At 42.3% G+C, this 20,000-nt stretch overlaps 1 protein-coding gene across 4 annotated transcripts in view; it reads right to left on the bottom strand.

Moving 5' to 3' along the window:
• Nucleotides 1-15,580, bottom strand: part of gulp1b (GULP PTB domain containing engulfment adaptor 1b) — a 28,565-nt gene extending 12,985 nt beyond the window's left edge. For 3 of the 4 annotated variants that reach the window (XM_027160133.2, XM_027160132.2, XM_027160129.2), the window contains exon 1: nt 15,436-15,579. In XM_027160133.2, the coding sequence (XP_027015934.2) occupies nt 15,436-15,554 (119 nt within the window). In that variant the 5' untranslated portion in view covers nt 15,555-15,579. Of the gene's footprint in view, nt 1-15,435 lie in introns of all 4 variants that reach the window. The other variant, XM_027160130.2, reaches the window with a different exon arrangement.
• Nucleotides 15,581-20,000: the final 4,420 nt, after the last annotated feature.

A 20,000-nucleotide genomic window follows, 5' to 3' on the forward strand; every position in this document is an offset into this window, starting at 1 on the left:
GAGAGAGAGAGAGAGAGAGAGAGAGAGAGAGAGAGAGAGAGAGAGAGTAAAAGAGAGAGAGAGAGAAAGAGAGAGAAAAAGAGAGAGAAATAAAGAGAGAGAATGAGAGAGACAGAAACAGAGAGAGAGAAAGAGAGAGAGAGAGAATGAGAGAGAGAGAGAGAGAGAAAGAAAGAAAAAGAGTAAAAGAGAGAGAGGGAGAGAAAGAGACAGAGAAAGAGAGACAGAGAAAATAGAAAGTGAAAGAATAGAAAAATAGAATTATATATAAAGATAAAAATATAAATATATAACAAATAAGAAGAGACAAGCAAATATAGAGATAGTACAGAGATGAATTAGAGATAAATATATATAATATAAAGATGATAAATAAAAGACCTAGTAGATATAAATAGAGATAAATTATATAATAAGAGAGTAAATTATAAGATTAGATAACAATATAGATACATAAATATATATATAGAATTATAGATATATAATATATATAAATAAGAAACAATAGTAACAATAGATATGATTGAGATAACATTAACATATAAATATTAAAATATAAAATATATATAGATGATATAAACCATAAATATAGATATTATATATAGAGATATATAGATAGACTATAAAATATATTATATACAGAGTGAGAATGAGAGAGAGAGAGAGTTTCTCCTGAAGGTCTGTCTGCCTGTGAAGGTGAAGTCTGATTAAATGCATTAAAGTAGAAACGATCCATTCGGAGATAACGAGAGACGTGTATTTGTCCTTTATATTACAACAGGACATTTCTGCGATTCAAAAACAGACTGTTATGGACAGTAAAAATCCAGAGTCACGTCCAGAGTCACGTCCTGAAGAGCCTCACGTCCAGAGTCACGTCCTGAAGAGCCTCACGTCCAGAGTCACGTCCTGAAGAGCCTCACGTCCAGAGTCACGTCCTGAAGAGCCTCACGTCCAGAGTCACGTCCTGAAGAGCCTCACGTCCAGAGTCACGTCCTGAAGAGCCTCACGTCCAGAGTCACGTCCTGAAGAGCTTCATTCCTTTCGCGAATGAACAGCTTGTTCCATATCCTCGAAAACTTCTTTACAGACCAGACTGAAGTCCAACACTGAATCCACACACCTGACGCATATCATATGGACGCGTCAGCCTCGTCTCTCCTCTACCGTCCTTCATTAAAGCCAAATACCCCGTTACAGGAACTTATTAAGGGTCAGTGTTAGTGTTAGCACTTATTCAAACCCAGGTCGAGACGGCCATTAAATTCTTCCTATATTTACACGGTGTTTGAATAACATTTCCTGACGCTGAGCTGAGTTTCTTCTGAGAGACATGAACAACAACACCGTGGCTTTTTGTCCTCCGTGTCTTCGGTTCAGTCAGTGTGATTGTCTTTGAAAGAAGCTTTGAAGTCCTTTTAACAAAAGAACAGATCAATTTGTGGACGACAAACACACGCTGTACTATATTTATAATAACTCTATATTTAACTCTATATTTAACTTTACTAAATGATAGTGAATGTATCACTACATGCACCTGCATCTGTCCAAACTCACACACATCACTGCACCACACTCTTTTAACACTATTTTCTAATATTTTTTCCTATTACATTTTTTTCCGATTACATTTTTCTCTAATTCAATTTTTTCTGATTATATTTTTTTGATTGTATTTTTTTAAATTGTATTTTTTCTGATTATATATTTTTTATTATATATTTTTTCGATTGTATTTTTTTAAATTGTATTTTCTCTGATTATATATTTTTTTATTATATATTTTTTCGATTGTATTTTTTTAAATTGTATTTTTTCGGATTATATAATTTTTATTATAAATTTTTTTCAATTGTATTTTTTTTTTAATTGTATTTTTTCTGATTATATATATTTTTTTATTATATATTTTTTCGATTGTATTTATTTGATGGTTTTTTCCCGACTACATTTTTTCCGATTAATTTTTCTCCGATTACTTTTTTTTTCTTATTATGTTTTTAAATTTTTCTAATTATTTATTTTTGGTTAAATTCTTTTCCATTTCCATTTTTTCCCTCAATATATTTTTTCTGATTATATTTTTAATATATTTTTTGATATATATATATATATATATATATATATATATATATATATATATATATACATATATAATTATATATTTATATAATAATATATTATTATTATTATTGCTTCTTTATATAATGTCCACTTGCCCTAATTTATATTCCTTTATTCCTTTAATTTATTCTTTTTTCTCTACTATTGGCTATTTTTAAAATTTTTATCAAGGACAGTCATAAAAAAACATTTCATCACATGTCGTACTGTGTATGATTGTGTGTGAGACAAATAAAATTTGAAATTTAATCTACTAAACTCTTCTGAGGGGGGGCACGGTGGCTTAGTGGTTAGCACGTTCGCCTCACACCTCCAGGGTCGGGGGTTCGATTCCCACCTCCGCCTTGTGTGTGTGGAGTTTGCATGTTCTCCCCGTGCCTCGGGGGTTTCCTCCGGGTACTCCGGTTTCCTCCCCCGGTCCAAAGACATGCATGGTAGGTTGATTGGCATCTCTGGAAAATTGTCCGTAGTGTGTGAGTGTGTGAGTGAATGAGAGTGTGTGTGTGTGCCCTGTGATGGGTTGGCACTCCGTCCAGGGTGTATCCTGCCTCGATGCCCGATGACGCCTGAGATAGGCACAGGCTCCCCGTGACACGAGAAGTTCGGGTAAGCGGTAGAAGATGAATGAATGAACACACACACACACACACACACACACTCACACTCACACTCTATTGCTAATTTATGTGTATTGCTAATTTTACCACATCATCTGAAAAACATCAGATATTTTTGTAGAATAAATAAATAGATAGATAGATAGATAGATAGATAGATAGATAGATAGATAGATAGATAGATAGATAGATAGATAAATCAATAATAATAATAATAATAATAATAATAATAATAATAATAATAATAATAATGAGTTAGCCTTTTATACGTTTCAGATTATAGCACCTCCTGCTACTGGACATTCGTTCACATCCAGTATCAGTCACATGGTCCTTGTGCCAGTCGGTTTAATGGACTGCTGATGGTTGCAGTAACACTCGTGTCTAAGTTGTCATGGCATTTCATCGCCCTCTCCAGATGACCGATAGCCTCGATTAACATCACGACACAAAAGGTGAAGCTCTGTATTTCACCAGACTCCACACAATACGACTGGTCATTTATATCCCATAATGGCTCGCTGCATGATGGATGCACAGGGAAGACGGTTCTGAGCTCAGCTGTTTGTCTGCGTCTCTACTGTCATGTTTGTTTGCCGCTCTGTCACTGTTTTCAACAATTACATGACATAAACCTCTCTCTCTCTCTCTCTCTCTCTTTCTCTCTCTCTCTCTCTGCATGCCTGACTGTCTGTTTCGCTCTATTACTACCTCTCTTGTCTTTTCTATCTCTCTCTGTCTCTGTCTCTCTCGGTCTCTCTTTTTCTCTTCTGTACCCCTCTGTTTTCTCCCCCCTCTCCCCCCTGTAGTTAATACTGAGTTAATTACCAGGAGGGAGAAAATTAAACCAACAACTCAGACAGCATAAGAAGGTACGATGATATAGCTCTCTCTCTCTCTCTCTCTCTCTCTCTCTCTACTCTCTCTCTCTCTCTCTCTCTCTCTCTCTCTCGCTCTCTGAGTGTTTGTCAAATAAAATCAAATTAAATCGAATTTTATTTGATATTTTATTTGTAAATATATTTTATTTGTCTGTCTCTCTCTTGTTTCTCTCTCTCTTTCCCTCCCTCTCTCTCTCTCTCTCTCTCTCTCTTTCTCACGCTGTCTCTCACTCTCTCTCTGAGTGTTTGTCTCTCTCTCTCTCTCTCTCTCTCTCTCTCTCTCTCTCTCTCTGTCTCTCTCTCTCTGTCTCTCTCTCTTTCCCTGTCTCTCACTCTCTCTCACTCTGTCTCTCTCTGTCCCTCCCACTCTCTTTCTCTCACTCTCTCTCTCTCTGTATCTCTCTCTCTGTCTCTCTGTCTCTCTCTCTCTCTCTCTCCTAACAATAAAATTAAAGCCATCCGTTCAGAAAGCGTTTTTTTTTCTTTCACCGCCACCGAAAGATAAACTTTCATTTCAACAAATCATTACCATCAGTCGTTCACACAGACTCAGATGACGGCCAACGTAGCCTCGTGTCATCCATTAAGCTCAAACCCACACAAACAGCAGCTACAAATCGAATCTCAGCTCAGGACAACATTAACCTTGAGATGTTTAAGCGAACATGCTCACACTCCTCTGTGCCTCTCCTGCTGTTTCAGCAAATTATTCCTCCGTCCACGCTGCACTCGTCCTCCACGATCCTACCAGCTCTAATGAAATCATTAAGGTCGTGATCCAGGTGTGTTTTTCATTCCCTATTAAGCGACGAAGCAAAGCCCGATGGGTAAACAAGGAACTTTTTAAAATAAGTCACCACAATTACTATCCATGAGATATTATGTGGGGAAAAATCATCTCCTGCCATCAATTTCATTTCATTCTGTAGATCATTTGTTCATTAGTGACATTTCTCTTAACCTTTAAACAACAAACTACATATTGGATCCTTTTATAATGTAGTTCATTCATTCATTCACTCATTCATTCATTCACTCATTTTCTACCGCTTATCCGAACTACCTCGGGTCACGGGGAGCCTGTGCCTATCTCAGGCGTCATCGGGCATCGAGGCAGGATACACCCTGGACGGAGTGCCAACCCATCACAGGGCACACACACACTCTCATTCACTCACACACTCACACACTACGGACAATTTTCCAGAGATTCCAATCAACCTACCATGCATGTCTTTGGACCGGGGGAGGAAACCGGAGTACCCGGAGGAAACCCCCGAGGCACGGGGAGAACATGGAAACTCCACACACACAAGGCGGAGGTGGGAATCGAACCCCCGACCCTAGAGGTGTGAGGCGAACGTGCTAACCACTAAGCCACCGTGCACCCCCCCTGCTTAAGGTTTATGGTAGATACTGTACGGTAGATCGCTGTAAAAACTCCACACCAGCTTTGACAAGGAGCTGGACAAAAAATTAGAAAAAACATTTGTATTTGATCGTTGCAGCCGCATTTTAGCGTGACTCGAGACGCTGAAAAAGATCCGGCTTTGCTAAACATAGACGCACTTCATCATTGTCTATTCCTGCTTCCTGTTTTCGCCCCCCTCTGAGAGGGGAAGTCGAGCACAAGATCGCTGAAATGGGAACCGTGGTGCGAGCGAGCACTGAGTAGACGCCCTTCCTGGGAGGGGGTCTTATTTGATTTGGAAGCTGGCCAGCAAGGCGCTCCCATTCTCACTTAACACATCTCAAGTGCAGGTCCTGCAGGGACAAATAACGCTGTCTCACTTTCATCCCTTGCTGTTCTCAGCTTCAGGAGCAGCACTCTGCAGGTTTTAGGACACATTTTAACAAACTGCTAGTATCTCTTACGTGAGCGAGGAAGCGCTCGGATTTCTGAAGTACGGCAAAATCTGTTTTAGTGGGGATTTCAGGGCTGAGAAAACCTACGAGGTATATTCGGATTGGATTAGTTTCCCATGTGGAGGTGGGTAACGTCATTAGGACAGCAGTACTGCTGAGATTTTAGTCCCATCTGAAACAGCCATATGTTTATTTTATGGAGTCGGGATCACTTCATCTTCAGTATAAAGTCACTCCAGCAAATACTCACTTTCTTCTACTCACGACTACTTTATTAACTTCCTGGCACACATTCAGCCTACTGTATGTCGTACATGTTGTGGTCACGTGACCTACAAACGGTTCGGTCCAACAAGCCGCAAGCCCTAAAAATAAAATAACGCAAGCTGTATTCTGTTGTGACTCTATTTCTGATGATCTACCTCATGGGAATCGACCATAATTAGTACAGATGTCCCTCCAGTCAGCAGCATCACTTAACAGACACGTGTTCAGAAACCTAACTCCAGCTCCCAGTCCTCATCTAACCAACACACACCTCACAACTAGAGGTCTTCTCGGGTCTAACGAAACGTAACCCGACCCGAAGTGACCCGAATCGCTTTTTACCCGAACCCGATGTGCATAATTTTTTTTTTTTAAGAAAGACCGGACCCGAGACGAACCAGAAACAATTAGACCCGAGTCTGACCCGGCCCGTTGGCATTTTATTTTAACCCGACTGGACCCGAATGTTGCGTTACTCTACACTAAAGTAACCGCTACAGAGTGGATTCAAAATTGATTGACAGGTCTGTTTCAACGAGAATTAGCTTAGCATCAGCCACACGTCGCAAGCCACGTGTCGCAAGCGGTCTTGGCAAACAGAGAGGTTGGAAAAGGACTCGAGTCGAGGCACACACACGAGATATAGTCTTCTCGGGTCTGTTCGGTAAAAACACAATCATTTTAAATTACCCGAGACACGATACAGCTATTATTATACCCGACCCGTGTCCGAGGCACACGTGAAACTTTTAGACCCGAACCCGCTCGCGTCTCGTGTCGGACCTCGGGTTTTCGGATCTAAGTGGACCCGTGAAGACCTCTACTCACAACACGACGTCCTTGTGAGTCCGGAGACCTGACATCGATCTTGTGATCCGTCTCTCTCCGTGTAACACACAACCTTTTCCTCTCTCAGAGACGTGCCGCTGGTGCGGACGGCATGCACGTGTATTTATCCTGACGTATGAACGATGAGCATCGCATCATCGCTGGCTTCAAAGGACGAGCTGAGCATTAGGAGCGATATTATTATGGGGCTCAAAACATAAACACGGAGCTACCGCTGGGTTGAAAGGACATATTTAACCTGTAATTACGACTTTCTGGCGTGCGTTCACCTCGTAAATACGATCTTCCGTATCGCATGCAATGTTATATCCCTTAATCCCAGTAACTACGGTATGGGACTGAGTTACTACGACTTTCTAACTAGTCATTAACTCTGGGAGAGAAGTACTAACCAAAATATGACGCATGTCTCAGAAAACTACAGCAACACACAGGTAAGTGTTTTTTTTGTCCTCACGAGCCCTAGTGTCTATTGTGAGTCAGTGACGAGCGACTGTGTAAAATCAATGATTCTTCATTTCAAAGCAGGTCTAAAGACTTGTGAGAAATACAACTGGCCTGATTGCTTAAGAGGAGACTCGGGTCAGGGTGAGTCAGGGCAATCGGCAGTGATTTCACGGGAAGGAGAAAATTAAACCGGGGCATCAGACAGCACAATAAGGCATGATGATCTCTCTCTCTCTCTCTCTCTCTCTCTCTCTCTCTCTCTCTCTCTATCTCTCTCTCTCTCTCTCTCTGTACACTGGATATTCAATGCACAACTGAATGGTTTTGAAAGACCTAATTAAATGTGGCAATGCAGAAGTAAATCTCACTCTCTCTCTGTCTCTCTCTCTGTCTGTCTCTCTCTCACTCTCTCTCTCTGTCTCTCTCTCACTCTCTGTCTGTCTCTCTCTCTCTGTCTGTCTCTCTCTCTCACTCTGTCTGTCTCTCTCTCACACTCTGTCTGTCTCTCTCTCACACTCTATCTCTCTGTCTGTCTCTCTCTGTATGTCTCTCTCTCTCACTCTCTCTGTCTTTCTCTCTCTCTCACTCTCTCTCTGTCTCTAACTATAACACTATATATCTCTATATATAAATCTATACTAGTATGTCGTACATCTCTGTAGTGTCTCTACTCCACTCTCTCTGTCTTTCTCTCTACTAACTATACCTCTCTGTATTAGATCTCTCTCTACATCTGTACTGTCTCACTCAGTCTAGATCTCGCTCTCAGATATATCAGCACTCAGCATGCTATGCTGTAGACTATACAGTCTGTCTCTGTCCCGCTCTAAGATACATGTATGTATATGTATATAAAAGAACTAGGAGAGAAGAGAGAGAGAAAGGGAGGGAGGGGCGTTGGTGGATAGATAAAAAGGCACTATAGGTATGTCTATATATCTAGAGATCTGAGATATGGATTCGATGTATCTATATCGATAACTATCAACTCTCTCTATATATGTATGTATCTCCTCTGTTGTATGTCGAGAGCGAGTCCACTCGCGAGATGGCGTTGAGGTGTGGAGAGATAGAAAGAGAGCAGGCGAGAGAGAGATAAAGAGAGTGGGAGAGAGAGAAAAGGGAGAGAGAGAGAGAAGAGGAGGAGGGAGAGAACGAGAGAGCGAGGGAAGAGAGAGAGATGGGAGACGAGAGGGACGATGGAGAGAGAGAAACGAAAGAGCAGAGAAGAGAGAGAGGGAGAGAGAAAAGAGTAGGGAGGGAGAGAGAGGAGAGAAAGAGGGAGAAAGAGAGAGTGGAGAAAAGAGAGGGCGAGGAGAGATGAGCGCGAGGGAGAGAGAGGAGAGAGCGAGGAGAAGGGAGAGAGAGGCAGAGAGAGAGAGAGCAGAGTAATCAGAGAGAGAGAGTTGCAGGAGGAGAGCTGGGGAGTAGAGGAGCGAGAGAGAGACGGCAGTAGAGGTATGATATATCGAGATATAGAGAGGTGATGTAGAGAGAGAGAGGGGAGAGGTGCAGAGCAGAGGTGGATGCGACTAGACTAGAGACTCAGCGCGCTCGTCTATATCAATCTAGCTATGGATATCACGCACTATGTAGTTGTCTCTCATGACTCTCCCGCAACTATCAACTATCTCGGTTCTATCTCGTCTCTCTACCTTCTCTGGCTCTATCTCTCTCTCTCTAGCTCTCTAACGATCTGGCTCTCTCGATCGATGCCCTCGTCGCCATCTCTGACTGCTCTCGCATCTCTATCTCTCTGACGCGCTATAGATGTACTAAAGAGGATCGTCGCCCTCTCTCTCTCTCTCTCTCTCTCTCTCTCTCTCTCTCTCTCTCTCTGCCATGTCACAAATCACTAAAAGAATTAACACTAATTACTCCACTAATCTAAGCCAGCGTGTGAATTAAGTTGTTTATCATTTCTCGCAGATTTCACTTAACAACCTTTTCATTACGATTCATTAGGCGTGATGTCAAACTTCGCCGTTACACAAGAAGTCATAAAAAGGAGCTTAAAAGTGAAACTTGAACAGAAATTTTGAAGAGATTTGAAGCGAATGACTGGCGATCAGATTAGACTAAAACAAATGTGATTACATATAAACACGATCAGTCCCTGACAGTTTACTAACTGCGAATGATTTACACGCCTACTGAGTAACGAGGAAAAGGAAAGTACAGAAATAATCGTGATGACAAACTTCGGCCTGCGTCTAGACCTGAACTTTGCGGATGAATAAATGTCAGGACTCGTTTATCTGCGGTCTCGGATGAAAGCCTTTCACGTTCATTAGCATATAAAATGTACAGCTTATTTTTTTATTTTTTTGTGAGAGAAAAGTGAGAGAAATCAGTCTGCGGTCTGAGACGTTTCTGATGAGAAGCATGAAATATGATACTCGGACGGTGCCGAGTTTTTATTTGTGATCTGCAGAAAATGTCCGATTCATTTCATGCCTCTTGATCTCATCAGTAAAAGTCAATCTGCAAAATAATTGCTTTTAACAAAAACTTAAACGAATCATGCACATATAAATATATAATGTAATACTCATTTGTGTCACGGCGTGTTGCTGTCGTGTTAGACCGAAAAGAAATCACAACCTCGGGCTATACTGCCGTGACTCGGTCTGGAAAATATAAAGAAAGTCACGTTTAAATGAGTTTTGCCCGTAGTGAAATACATGGAAATACACGATTTAAAGCACCCTACAGATATCACTATACAGTAATCCCTCGCCACTTCACGGTTCAAGTTTCGCGGCCTCGGTGCATCGCTGATTTTTCAAAAATATTAATCGAAAAATAAAAATAAAAACGGTTTCCCAGGATGCCAGACAAAGAGAGAAACTCTCTCAGAGGCTTTGTACCTACCCACGGGCACTCAGACAAGGCACGTGATTGGTTCCCGGTGCGAGATCTGAGCTGATTGGCTGAGCATCATCGCATCCCCTCCCAGCTTCTTCCCTTGTCGTATCTCGCCACGCTCGTTCACGCTGTCAACCGTGTCTCCCGTATCGTGTTTGAAATTAACTTTTCGTTAAGCCCTTACGATGCCTCCTAAGCGCCGTGCCCCTGCGAAAGATTCCTCTAGTGAGCCCAAGAGGAAGAGGAAGATGATGACCATCAGTGAAAAGGTCAAACTTAGGGCCAATCCTACTTCGCTGATTTTCACCTATCGTGAGGGGTTCCGGTCCCCATTAACCGCGATAAACGAGGGATCACTTTAATCTCATTTTGTTACAGGCAACGTCATGAAGTTAGTCAATTCATAAAGGGTGCCAATATTTCTGGAGTTGAACTGCATGTAGTCCCATTGCTGACAGACATAAAGTCTGTTCCTGGTAGTCACAAGCACAAGCACAAGCACATATCGTGGCCTTTCACACCGTGTGACTGTCGGACAAATCGACAAGACAATCAACAGTCGCTAGTATTATTATTATTATTATTATTATTAAGATTATAAAAGAAAAAAAAAACGCAATCGATATTCGTCCACAGAGCCGAAAGTCGACGGAGTATAAAATAGAAACTTACTGAACCGACTGTTTCTAATGAACCGACTTCCAGATATACTAGAAATGACGATCACAAAGATTTCTGTTCATTTCTTTACTTAATTACATCTCTGGAGGCACACGGAGAAAAACTCACAGCTAACGACAGAGAGAAATAAAAATAAGCATGAATAAATCCAGCTTACGATCAGTAGGCGAGTAAATCACAAAGTGAGAAAACACTCACATGTTAATCAGATCAAATACAACATGGATCATGAGCTTGCAAAACCCAGTCTTAAATGGATCAAAGCCAAGTCAAGACCAAGAACTTTCCAAGCCTTTACTCAGGATCCAAGTCTGTATTCGAGTCGTACGGTGCTAGGTGCCAATAATTGTGGAAAATAATTTATTTTTGTTATGCTAAGTCGTGGCCTAATGGTTAGAGAGTTTGACTTCTAACCCTAAGGTTGTGGGTTTGAGTCTCGGGCCGGCAATACCACGACAGGTGCCCTTGAGCAAGGCACCGAACCCCCAACTGCTCCCCGGGAGCCCCAGCATAAATGGCTGCCCACTGCTCCAGGTATGTGTTCATGGTGTGTGTGTGTTCACTGCTCTGTGTGTGTGTGTGTGTGTGTGTGTGTGTGTGTGTGTGTGTGTGTGTGTGTGTGTGTGTGTGTGTGTGTGTGTGTGTGTGTGTGTGCACTTTGGATGTGTTAAGCACAAAGATCGAATTCTGAGTATGGGTCACCGTACTTAGCCGTACGTCACGTCACATCACGTCACGTCATGTCACGTCACGTCAGAGTGAAATTAAACATGAACCAAAGCCTGTTGTTCCTAAGGGTGCCAATAATAACGAAACTGACAGAAAGTCCATTAGATGTGTCTACTAAGGGTGATCCGAACTGAATCATATGTGCATGATTCAACAAGCTTGATGAATTACAGTAATGTGATGTAGGAATTAAACCAAAATGAATGGATGACTACGTATGAGTATGTTTCCGGCCTGAACAGCTCCTTCCACAGCATACAGCATGCTGGTCAAACTCCTTCGCTTACAAAAGCTATTTATCTTCTAGGTTTCTCACACAGTATGAATCCGTGTAGTTCTGTCCGCCGCACAAATAATAATGAGATTTGTACGTGGTAGTAGCTACATTAACAGACTGCGTGTGTTTGAGCGGCAGACAAAAGCTCGTTATCGGGGACAGGGTTGGAGTCGGGGATCCGGTTTCATCAGTATCTGCAGGGAGCATTTCGATTTCGCAATTGATCATGCAGTCAGCGTGCAGATGGGGGCGTCCGGTCAGAGACGCTTCAGACGCCCTCGCGGCGAGAGGCCGGAGGTGTGGGTGAGGTATAAGTTGCTGTTACCATGCAACCAAACAATAAATGTGTATGCAGATTTGTTTTATTTATTCCATTTTATAACCTCACGCAGCATGCAGCATGAGACAATATAAAATCTAAACAGAAAAAGTGTTAGATCCTCAGTATGGAAGATCGTGAAACGGCTTGCTGACACTGGAGACTCCTTCCGCAAATATTCCATGAATAAATGTCGCACACGAAAAGACATCGTCTCATAACAGAGTCCCAAACGCACATAACAGCTATTTTAACATTCCATCCTGTGTACAGCAGAGTCATTGCAGAACATTTGATTTTAGTGTAGTGTCACGGTGAGTTTTACTAAAGTTAGCGAGGCTAAAGTTAACATAAGCGTCGGCTTTAATTGAAACTTGAAATCTGCCACCATCTACAGTAAGTCTTTCCAGAGAACTAATTTGGGATGAAATATTCTACATTAAGGGAGAACGATGGCTTAGTGGTTAGCATGTTTGCCTCACACCTCCAGGGTTGGGGGTTCGATTCCCTCCTCCGCCTTGTGTGTGTGTGGAGTTTGCATGTGCTCCCCGTGCCTCGGGGGTTTCCTCCGGGTACTCCGGTTTCCTCCCCCGGTCCAAAGACATGCATGGTAGGTTGATTGGCATCTCTGGAAAAATTGTCCGTAGTGTGTGAGTGTGTGAGTGAATGAGAGTGTGTGTGTGCCCTGCGATGGGTTGGCACTCCGTCCAGGGTGTATCCTGCCTCGATGCCCGATGACGCCTGAGATAGGCACAGGCTCCCCGGTAGAAAATGAATGAATGAATGAATGAATGAATGAATGAATGAATGAATGAATATTCTACATTAGAACTTTTCAAGTCTGTATGCAAGCTCTGATATGAATAGGATATGATGTGTATCTCAGTGGGTTATTAAGCTCTAGACTAGAAGATTTTCACACCGTGTGCGGCTGCACGTGCGACCCGAAACGAACGGATGCCCAATAAAGCCGAAGCATCGTCTCAATAACAGCGATGAAAAGCGCACGAAGCAATTTAGCCGTTTAAGATAATGAGACTCGATAATGTGATTGTAATTTCACTAACGTCTTGTTACTCTTACAGATTGTTCACGTAACCTGCGAAGTCGTAATGAATCCTATGCAAATGACTCTGTTTTTTTTTTTTATTTATTAGGACGCAAATTAGCCAGCGCAGCGATTCCTCCCGGGCTGCACACAAAGAAACTTTTTTTTTCTGCATGCAAATGATCCATACACAAACCTCATACACCTGATAATACAAAGAAACATCTCATTAGCATTCCTACTCCGCTTTGCGAGCTCGGAGATAAATCCGAATGACAGACGTGAGTGGATTATTATTTTTTTTTTAATTTGCGCAATTATTCGGCGGATTCTTGTTTGCATCTGAGTCACGGCACCGAATAAAAAGACAAAAGCTGCACATTTGTGTCTCGACCACAGCTGGGATCGGACCCTAAAAATCTGGGTCAAAGCTTTAAGCATCTGTACAAAAAAGAAAAAGTGCTGAAAGAAGCGATTCAGTTCACACGAGTTCATTTGAGTTCGACGTCCCGGATTAGGAGGTCTTTAGAAAACCAGAGCACAAAATGTTTTATTGTGTTTTAGTCTTTCATTCTAGAAGTTTAGTTCCGTTCCACACCGACTGCTTCACATAGCTGAGGTTTTGTTGTGAACAGAAACAGGTCGGAGACATGGAGACACTCGTCTTCGCTCCGTTCACCTCTAGAGCTGCTTGTAGATCTTCTACACAGCTCCATGGGAGACGTATTTAGATCCGATTTAACAACTACTTCGATTTCTTAGGCGTTTAAATTGTGTTAAGGTCTGTAGTCATCTCAAATCTGCCTGATTTAGTATTTTTATTTTGCTTATTATTGTTGTTATTATTTTATTAGTCATTTATTTCATTTCTGATGGTAACGGTGGCTTAGTGGGTAGCATGTTCGCCTCACACCTCCAGGGTTGGGGGTTCGATTCCCAACTCCACCTTGTGTGTGTGTGGAGTTTGCATGTTCTCCCCGTGCCTCGGGGGTTTCCTCCGGGTACTCCGGTTTCCTCCCCCGGTCCAAAGACATGCATGGTAGGTTGATTGGCATCTCTGGAAAATTGTCCATAGTGTGTGTGTGAGTGAATGAGAGTGTGTGTGTGTGTGCCCTGCGATGGGTTGGCACTCCGTCCAGGGTGTATCCTGGCTCGATGCCCGATGACGCCCGAGAAGTTCGGATAAGCATTCCTTATGTTTACCTTCTGCTCTATGTTTATGTTCTGTAAAGCTGCTTTGAGACAATGTCTATTGTAAAAAGCGCTATACAAATAAACTTGAATTGAATTGAATTGAAAATGAATGAATGATGGTAACACACAGCACATTGGTCCACGCGTACAGTATTGTTTTTAAATGCCATTTGTGTGTTAAATATTTTCATTTGTTAATCTTTAGTAAGGGATAGGAAGCTGTTCCGTCAAAGAGCACACACACACACACACACACACACACACACACACACACACACACACACACACACACACACACACACACACACCTATTCACACAAATACACACAGTCAATATTTCACTTTGCTTTGTTTGTATGAGGTGGAAGGAAACCAGGAGACCCAGAGGAAACCCCCATGGACACCGGAAGAACATGTGAAACATATGAAGAAGTGATACTGTGCATCTCATTACACTCATACGATATAATCATCGATGTTAAAATGGTGCAACTAAATCGCGAAATCAGCAGTGAGGCACACGTCAGGATCGTGAGCATCTGTTTCCGAGGGTTCTTTATACACCGCACAAGTGCACTTCATCTGCTGGATAAAAAGCTTTTGTGGTCCAATTTGGGATTCAAAACAGATCAGAGCAGTGAATTTGTTTTCCTAATATAGAGGGAAGGGGAAAAAAACAACAACCCAACACAATATTACAGAAGTAAAACCAGCAGCAGTCTAAAATTATTTCTCTTATGAAAAACACGTGAAGATGCATTTTACTGCATTATTTACCGCATCCCTTAACTCAGTTAAACACCACGTGTATAATACGTGAACAAGAACAATAATACACCACAATACAAAAAAAATAATAACCACAAAATCACAATTGTGTGAAGAAAGCGTGAACATTGTAAAATGAAGTGAATTCGTTGTGTTTTATATATAACACTAATTACATACAAAGAAAATGACATGAACTGCACGTGAACGAGATCACACGTGAAAAAAAAAGAAATTATGGGGGAAACCCTCACGTGTAGTACACGTGAAAAGCGTGAGAAGCCACGTGTGGAAAAACGTCTGGACGTGACAAATGCACAAAATGTATTAAAGTTTGAGTTTTTTCTGTACAGTAAACACACGCACACACAGTCACACGCAGTCACACGCAGTCACACGCACACACACACACACACACACACACACACACACACACACACACACACACACACACACACACAAACAGCTCCAAAGTAAAATGACAAAACACAACTCACAGGTAAAGACGCGTTAATCCGTTATTCCTCCGGTCCCCGGTGTCCGTGCGCAAGTGCCCGTTACTCAGCGCGCGCGCGCAACACCGCAGCTTACTCGAGCTGCTAAAAGAAGTTTTCATGCCGTCGAACGGCCAATTAAAATAGCACGCGACCGGCGAACCATTTAAAGGGGCCGCGCACGATTTATACCCCAAGCGGATGGATTCATTTAACGGGTATTTACCGGCTTTTTTCCCTTCCGTTTACTCCAGTCAGCAACAGTATGGCCAGCCATATCAAGCTTTGTTTAGGATTGATGCTGAATCATCAGTACACAGGTTACTAGGTGGTCTGATAAATATGCACTTATTGCTCTTTCAGCTTCCTGCAACCTTTCCATTTTATCTTGGTTATCCAGGTAATCAGGGGCCCAAAGGTGGCAGCTTTGGTGGACCTGGGATCAAACTCACAACCTGCTGACAACCTTAACCACTAGGCTACCATACACCTTAGCATCACATTGTGTCACATGGCAACTCTCTAACTCAGGCTGAAACAGAATTACATAACAGATGTAAACTTACAAAAGTGTTAAAACACCTCGTCACAAGACAAAAGCTGTAAAGTAGAGTAGCATGCACTAAAAGAAGAAAAGGAAAGAAATGTGTGTGGTGTGACTGTGTGCTGCTGTTCTGTTGTGACATCAGGTGTGTTTAGATCCGAGATCTCACTCCATACATGGTCTCATATCATTACATAGGACTGGAGAAATCCACATGCAAATATTTAAACCTGACTTGCTCAGTGCCCAGAGTGCTGCTGCTGCTAATCAGTGAACGAGGGGACAATCAGCAAGTAAACGCCCTGCGTTTGTGTTGTGAGATATCTGTGCATGCCGTTTACCAGCCTACGCAAACCAACATACCTGATTAAATGATTAGTAATCAGTGACATTGTTGCGCAAACAGAATCGTGCAGCAGAATCTGCAGACAGGTTCGTAGACGAAGCTCCGTTTGTTTACTGCAGCACCGACTACTGAATTACACTTGTGTGTTTTTTTTTGTTTGTTTTTTTTGTAATCAGATCAAATATAATTGAGTTTTCTGAAAGTTTTCTTTGGTCCACTTGGGCACCAACATCTGTCTCTCTCTCTCTCTCTCTCTCTCTCTCTCTCTCTCTCTCTCTCTCACACACACACACACACACACACACACACACACACACACACACACACACACACGTGGCATCAGGCAAGACAGGTTTAAATGTAAATGTGGCCTCCTGGGATCCACCCAAAAAAAAATAATACACTTAAAATAACCCAAATACTTGATTGTTTAAATGGAGGGACCCTTACAGGTTCTGAGTAGAACCTTCCCATTCGTCTTCGGTCAGGTCACTGTTGATCCAGAGCCTATCCCAGTAATACCTGATGTGAGATCAGATGCACCCTGGATGACACCATTCACACTTACATTCACACATACACTGCTACTGGAATGTTTTTCAGAGGTGGTGAGACACACAGGGATTTACACACAGAGTAATATGAGCTCAGGATCCAACCGGGAAACCTAGAGTCATGAGAAAGGCACTTTGGTTTCATGAATGGTGCTAAACTCTCATGATACTCATTTAACTTAGTACAAAGAGCGTTTTTTAAGGACTCATTGCACAATTAAGGAGTTTAGATTCTAAAATACCAATAAAGAAACACTTTTTTGTAAGAGGGGGCACGGTGGCTTAGTGGTTAGCACGTTCGCCTCACACCTCCAGGGTTGGGGGTTCGATTCCCGCCTCCGCCTTGTGTGTATGGAGTTTGCATCTTCTCCCCGTGCCTCAGGGGTTTCCTCCGGGTACTCCGGTTTCCTCCCCTGGTCCAAAGACATGCATGGTAGGTTGATTGGCATCTCTGGAAAATTGTCCGTAGTGTGTGTGAATGAGAGTGTGTGTGTGCCCTGTGTTGGGTTGGCACTCCGTCCAGGGTGTATCCTGCCTCGATGCCCGATGACACCTGAGATAGGCACAGGCTCCCCGTGACCCGAGAAGTTCGGATAAGCGGTAGAGAATGAATGAATGAATGAATGAATGAATTTTTGTAAGGTTAAGCCTTTAAGGGTGTTTTCCCAGAGTGCACCGGGTGTTCCTGGGAATAGCTACGGACGCACCATGATCCAGTGCAGGGATAAGCATTTAGTGAAGATGAGTGAAAATTATTTATATATTTTCTTAATGCTACGATAACATTTCTAAACTATTTATCATCAGTCTACTGTGTAGCGGTCTATAGTTTACAGATTCTGACCAACAGGCTTGTGTTTTTGATCTACAAAGAAGAAAATGACAGAAAGGATTCATTTTTATGCATAAACATCTTGTGGGGTGTATTAAACTAGTTTTTTTTAAGCTGCTATTGCTTCTGTAACCCACTCTTCTATTTTATTCACGCCTTGGTTATCATTTGAGCAGGGCTTTGTTGCTTCATTTCAAAGCGCTCACAATTAAAGCTAGTTTGCGATCAGGGAATTGAGAAAAAGAGAAGCAGGAATGAAAGAAAACAATTCTGCGCTTCACTTCACACACATCTGTTAATACGTGAAAGCAGATAAATTCATAGCTGTGTGTGAACATGAAATACCAAACATTAGACACAGTAATAAAGCTCAAAGACACATCACGCTGTTCGACAGACGTTTATACCGCCGTACGGACGCGTCACCAGCACAAAGCAGAAGACTGAGCGAACGCTATGTATATATTTTTTGAAGTCTAGTCTATTTAAATGAGATAACATCCCCACCAGAGCAGCCTTCCATACTGCTGTAATTTATCTAGTCCAATAATCTCATAAACAAGTCCATTAGAGCAGTATGCTAACGAGACTCGCTCTCTCCGTGTATCATTTGCAAATTAATTATTCGCTCTTCCAGACCTCATTGTAGATATTAATCCCTGCAAATGGGGAATGGAGAGCTCATTTAGATGTGATTAATTGTAGAACAAACAGTTTTTGAGTTCATTTTCATGACGATGAGAAGTGGTGGTGGTGGTGGTGGTGGTTGTGTATTTCAGCCCTTCAACAAATGTTGGTCTTTATAAAATCCATGCGCACAATTGTACTTGGGAAGGTATCACGATGCCCCATGCTGCAAACAGGACAATCACACTAGGTTGCCAGATTGTGCTGGTTTAAAACAATCTTCAGCCACCAAGATACATTATAGCAATTTTTTATATTATTTTATAGCAATTGAGTCGATCCTTTTTTTCACACATGTCTAAGGGTCTTTTTACACCTGGTCCCTTCATGTGTTGTCTCTGATCCGTTAGCTGTCTGATTTGTTAAAACTGTACCATTTACATCAGGCCACATAAACGCGTCTCGGCGAAACGGATATCGATCCGATCTTTATACTCACTCACTACCGCTTTATCCGAACTACCTCGGGTCACGGGGAGCCTGTGCCTATCTCAGGCATCATCGGGCATCGAGGCAGGATACACCCTGAACGGAGTGCCAACCCATCACAGGGCACACACACACTCTCATTCACTCACACACTACGGACAATTTTCCAGAGATGCCAATCAACCTACCATGTATGTCTTTGGACTGGGGGAGGAAACCGGAGTACCCGGAGGAAACCCCCGAGGCACGGGGAGAACATGCAAACTCCACACACACAAGGCGGAGGCGGGAATCGAACCCCCAACCCTGGAGGTGTGAGGCGAACGTGCTACCCACTTAGCCACCGTGCCCCCCCGATCTTTCTACTCCCGCCCAAAATGCAAATAAATTTTACCCCGTTTCCGGGGTAATTGAAATGGAACACGTTTTGGTGAATGCAATCAAAAAGAAGACGAAAAACTGGGTACGACGTTTATGCTACAAAAAAACAGCATTTACTGTTTGCTGCGTTTTCGCTGGCGGCAGCAGCGCGTTTTAAGCCCCGACGAGATGCCTGGGTGAAAGATCACCTGAGTGACGTACTTCCGTTTGGGAGGAGTATAGCGTTGACGTATGTGGCTTGAACAACCACATTCATTTACACCTGTCCAGTTTCATCTGAAACGCGTCCCAGACCACCTCCTGAAAGGGTTTGTACCATCGGGTTTATATCCGTCTCCAAAACGTTTCAGAGGACATTTAGAAGTAAAAAGCCTTAATTTTTTAAAAAAGCTTAATATTTTGAGCTAATTTCAGGACTTCTGTCTGCTTTGTGACAAGTTTATAGGACATAAATTTCGCAATCCTTTTCAATCAGCACATTGACCCATAAACCCACCACAAATACAAATCGATCAGGACAGAAACATTCATGAAATAGTAATGCTTTTATGTTTGTATTATCAGTCTTGGATTATGTCCGACACACGAGTCTATAGCTGTCTGTCGTTTATAGAAAGTTAATCGACCACAGGGCTGCGGATTTGATCCACAAAGCTGAAAATGACCAAAAGAAAGAGACTGAATTTCACTGCCTTTGCTCTATTAATGGAGTTAAGCGGTAATGCTAATGATGCCATTGTAACTCGGGCGAGGCTCATTAGATGCTGTCTTTTCTTCCCTGTGATCCTCCGTGGC

This window comes from Tachysurus fulvidraco, chromosome 5 (assembly GCF_022655615.1).
Source record: "Tachysurus fulvidraco isolate hzauxx_2018 chromosome 5, HZAU_PFXX_2.0, whole genome shotgun sequence".
In the NCBI taxonomy this organism is placed as follows: domain Eukaryota; kingdom Metazoa; phylum Chordata; class Actinopteri; order Siluriformes; family Bagridae; genus Tachysurus; species Tachysurus fulvidraco.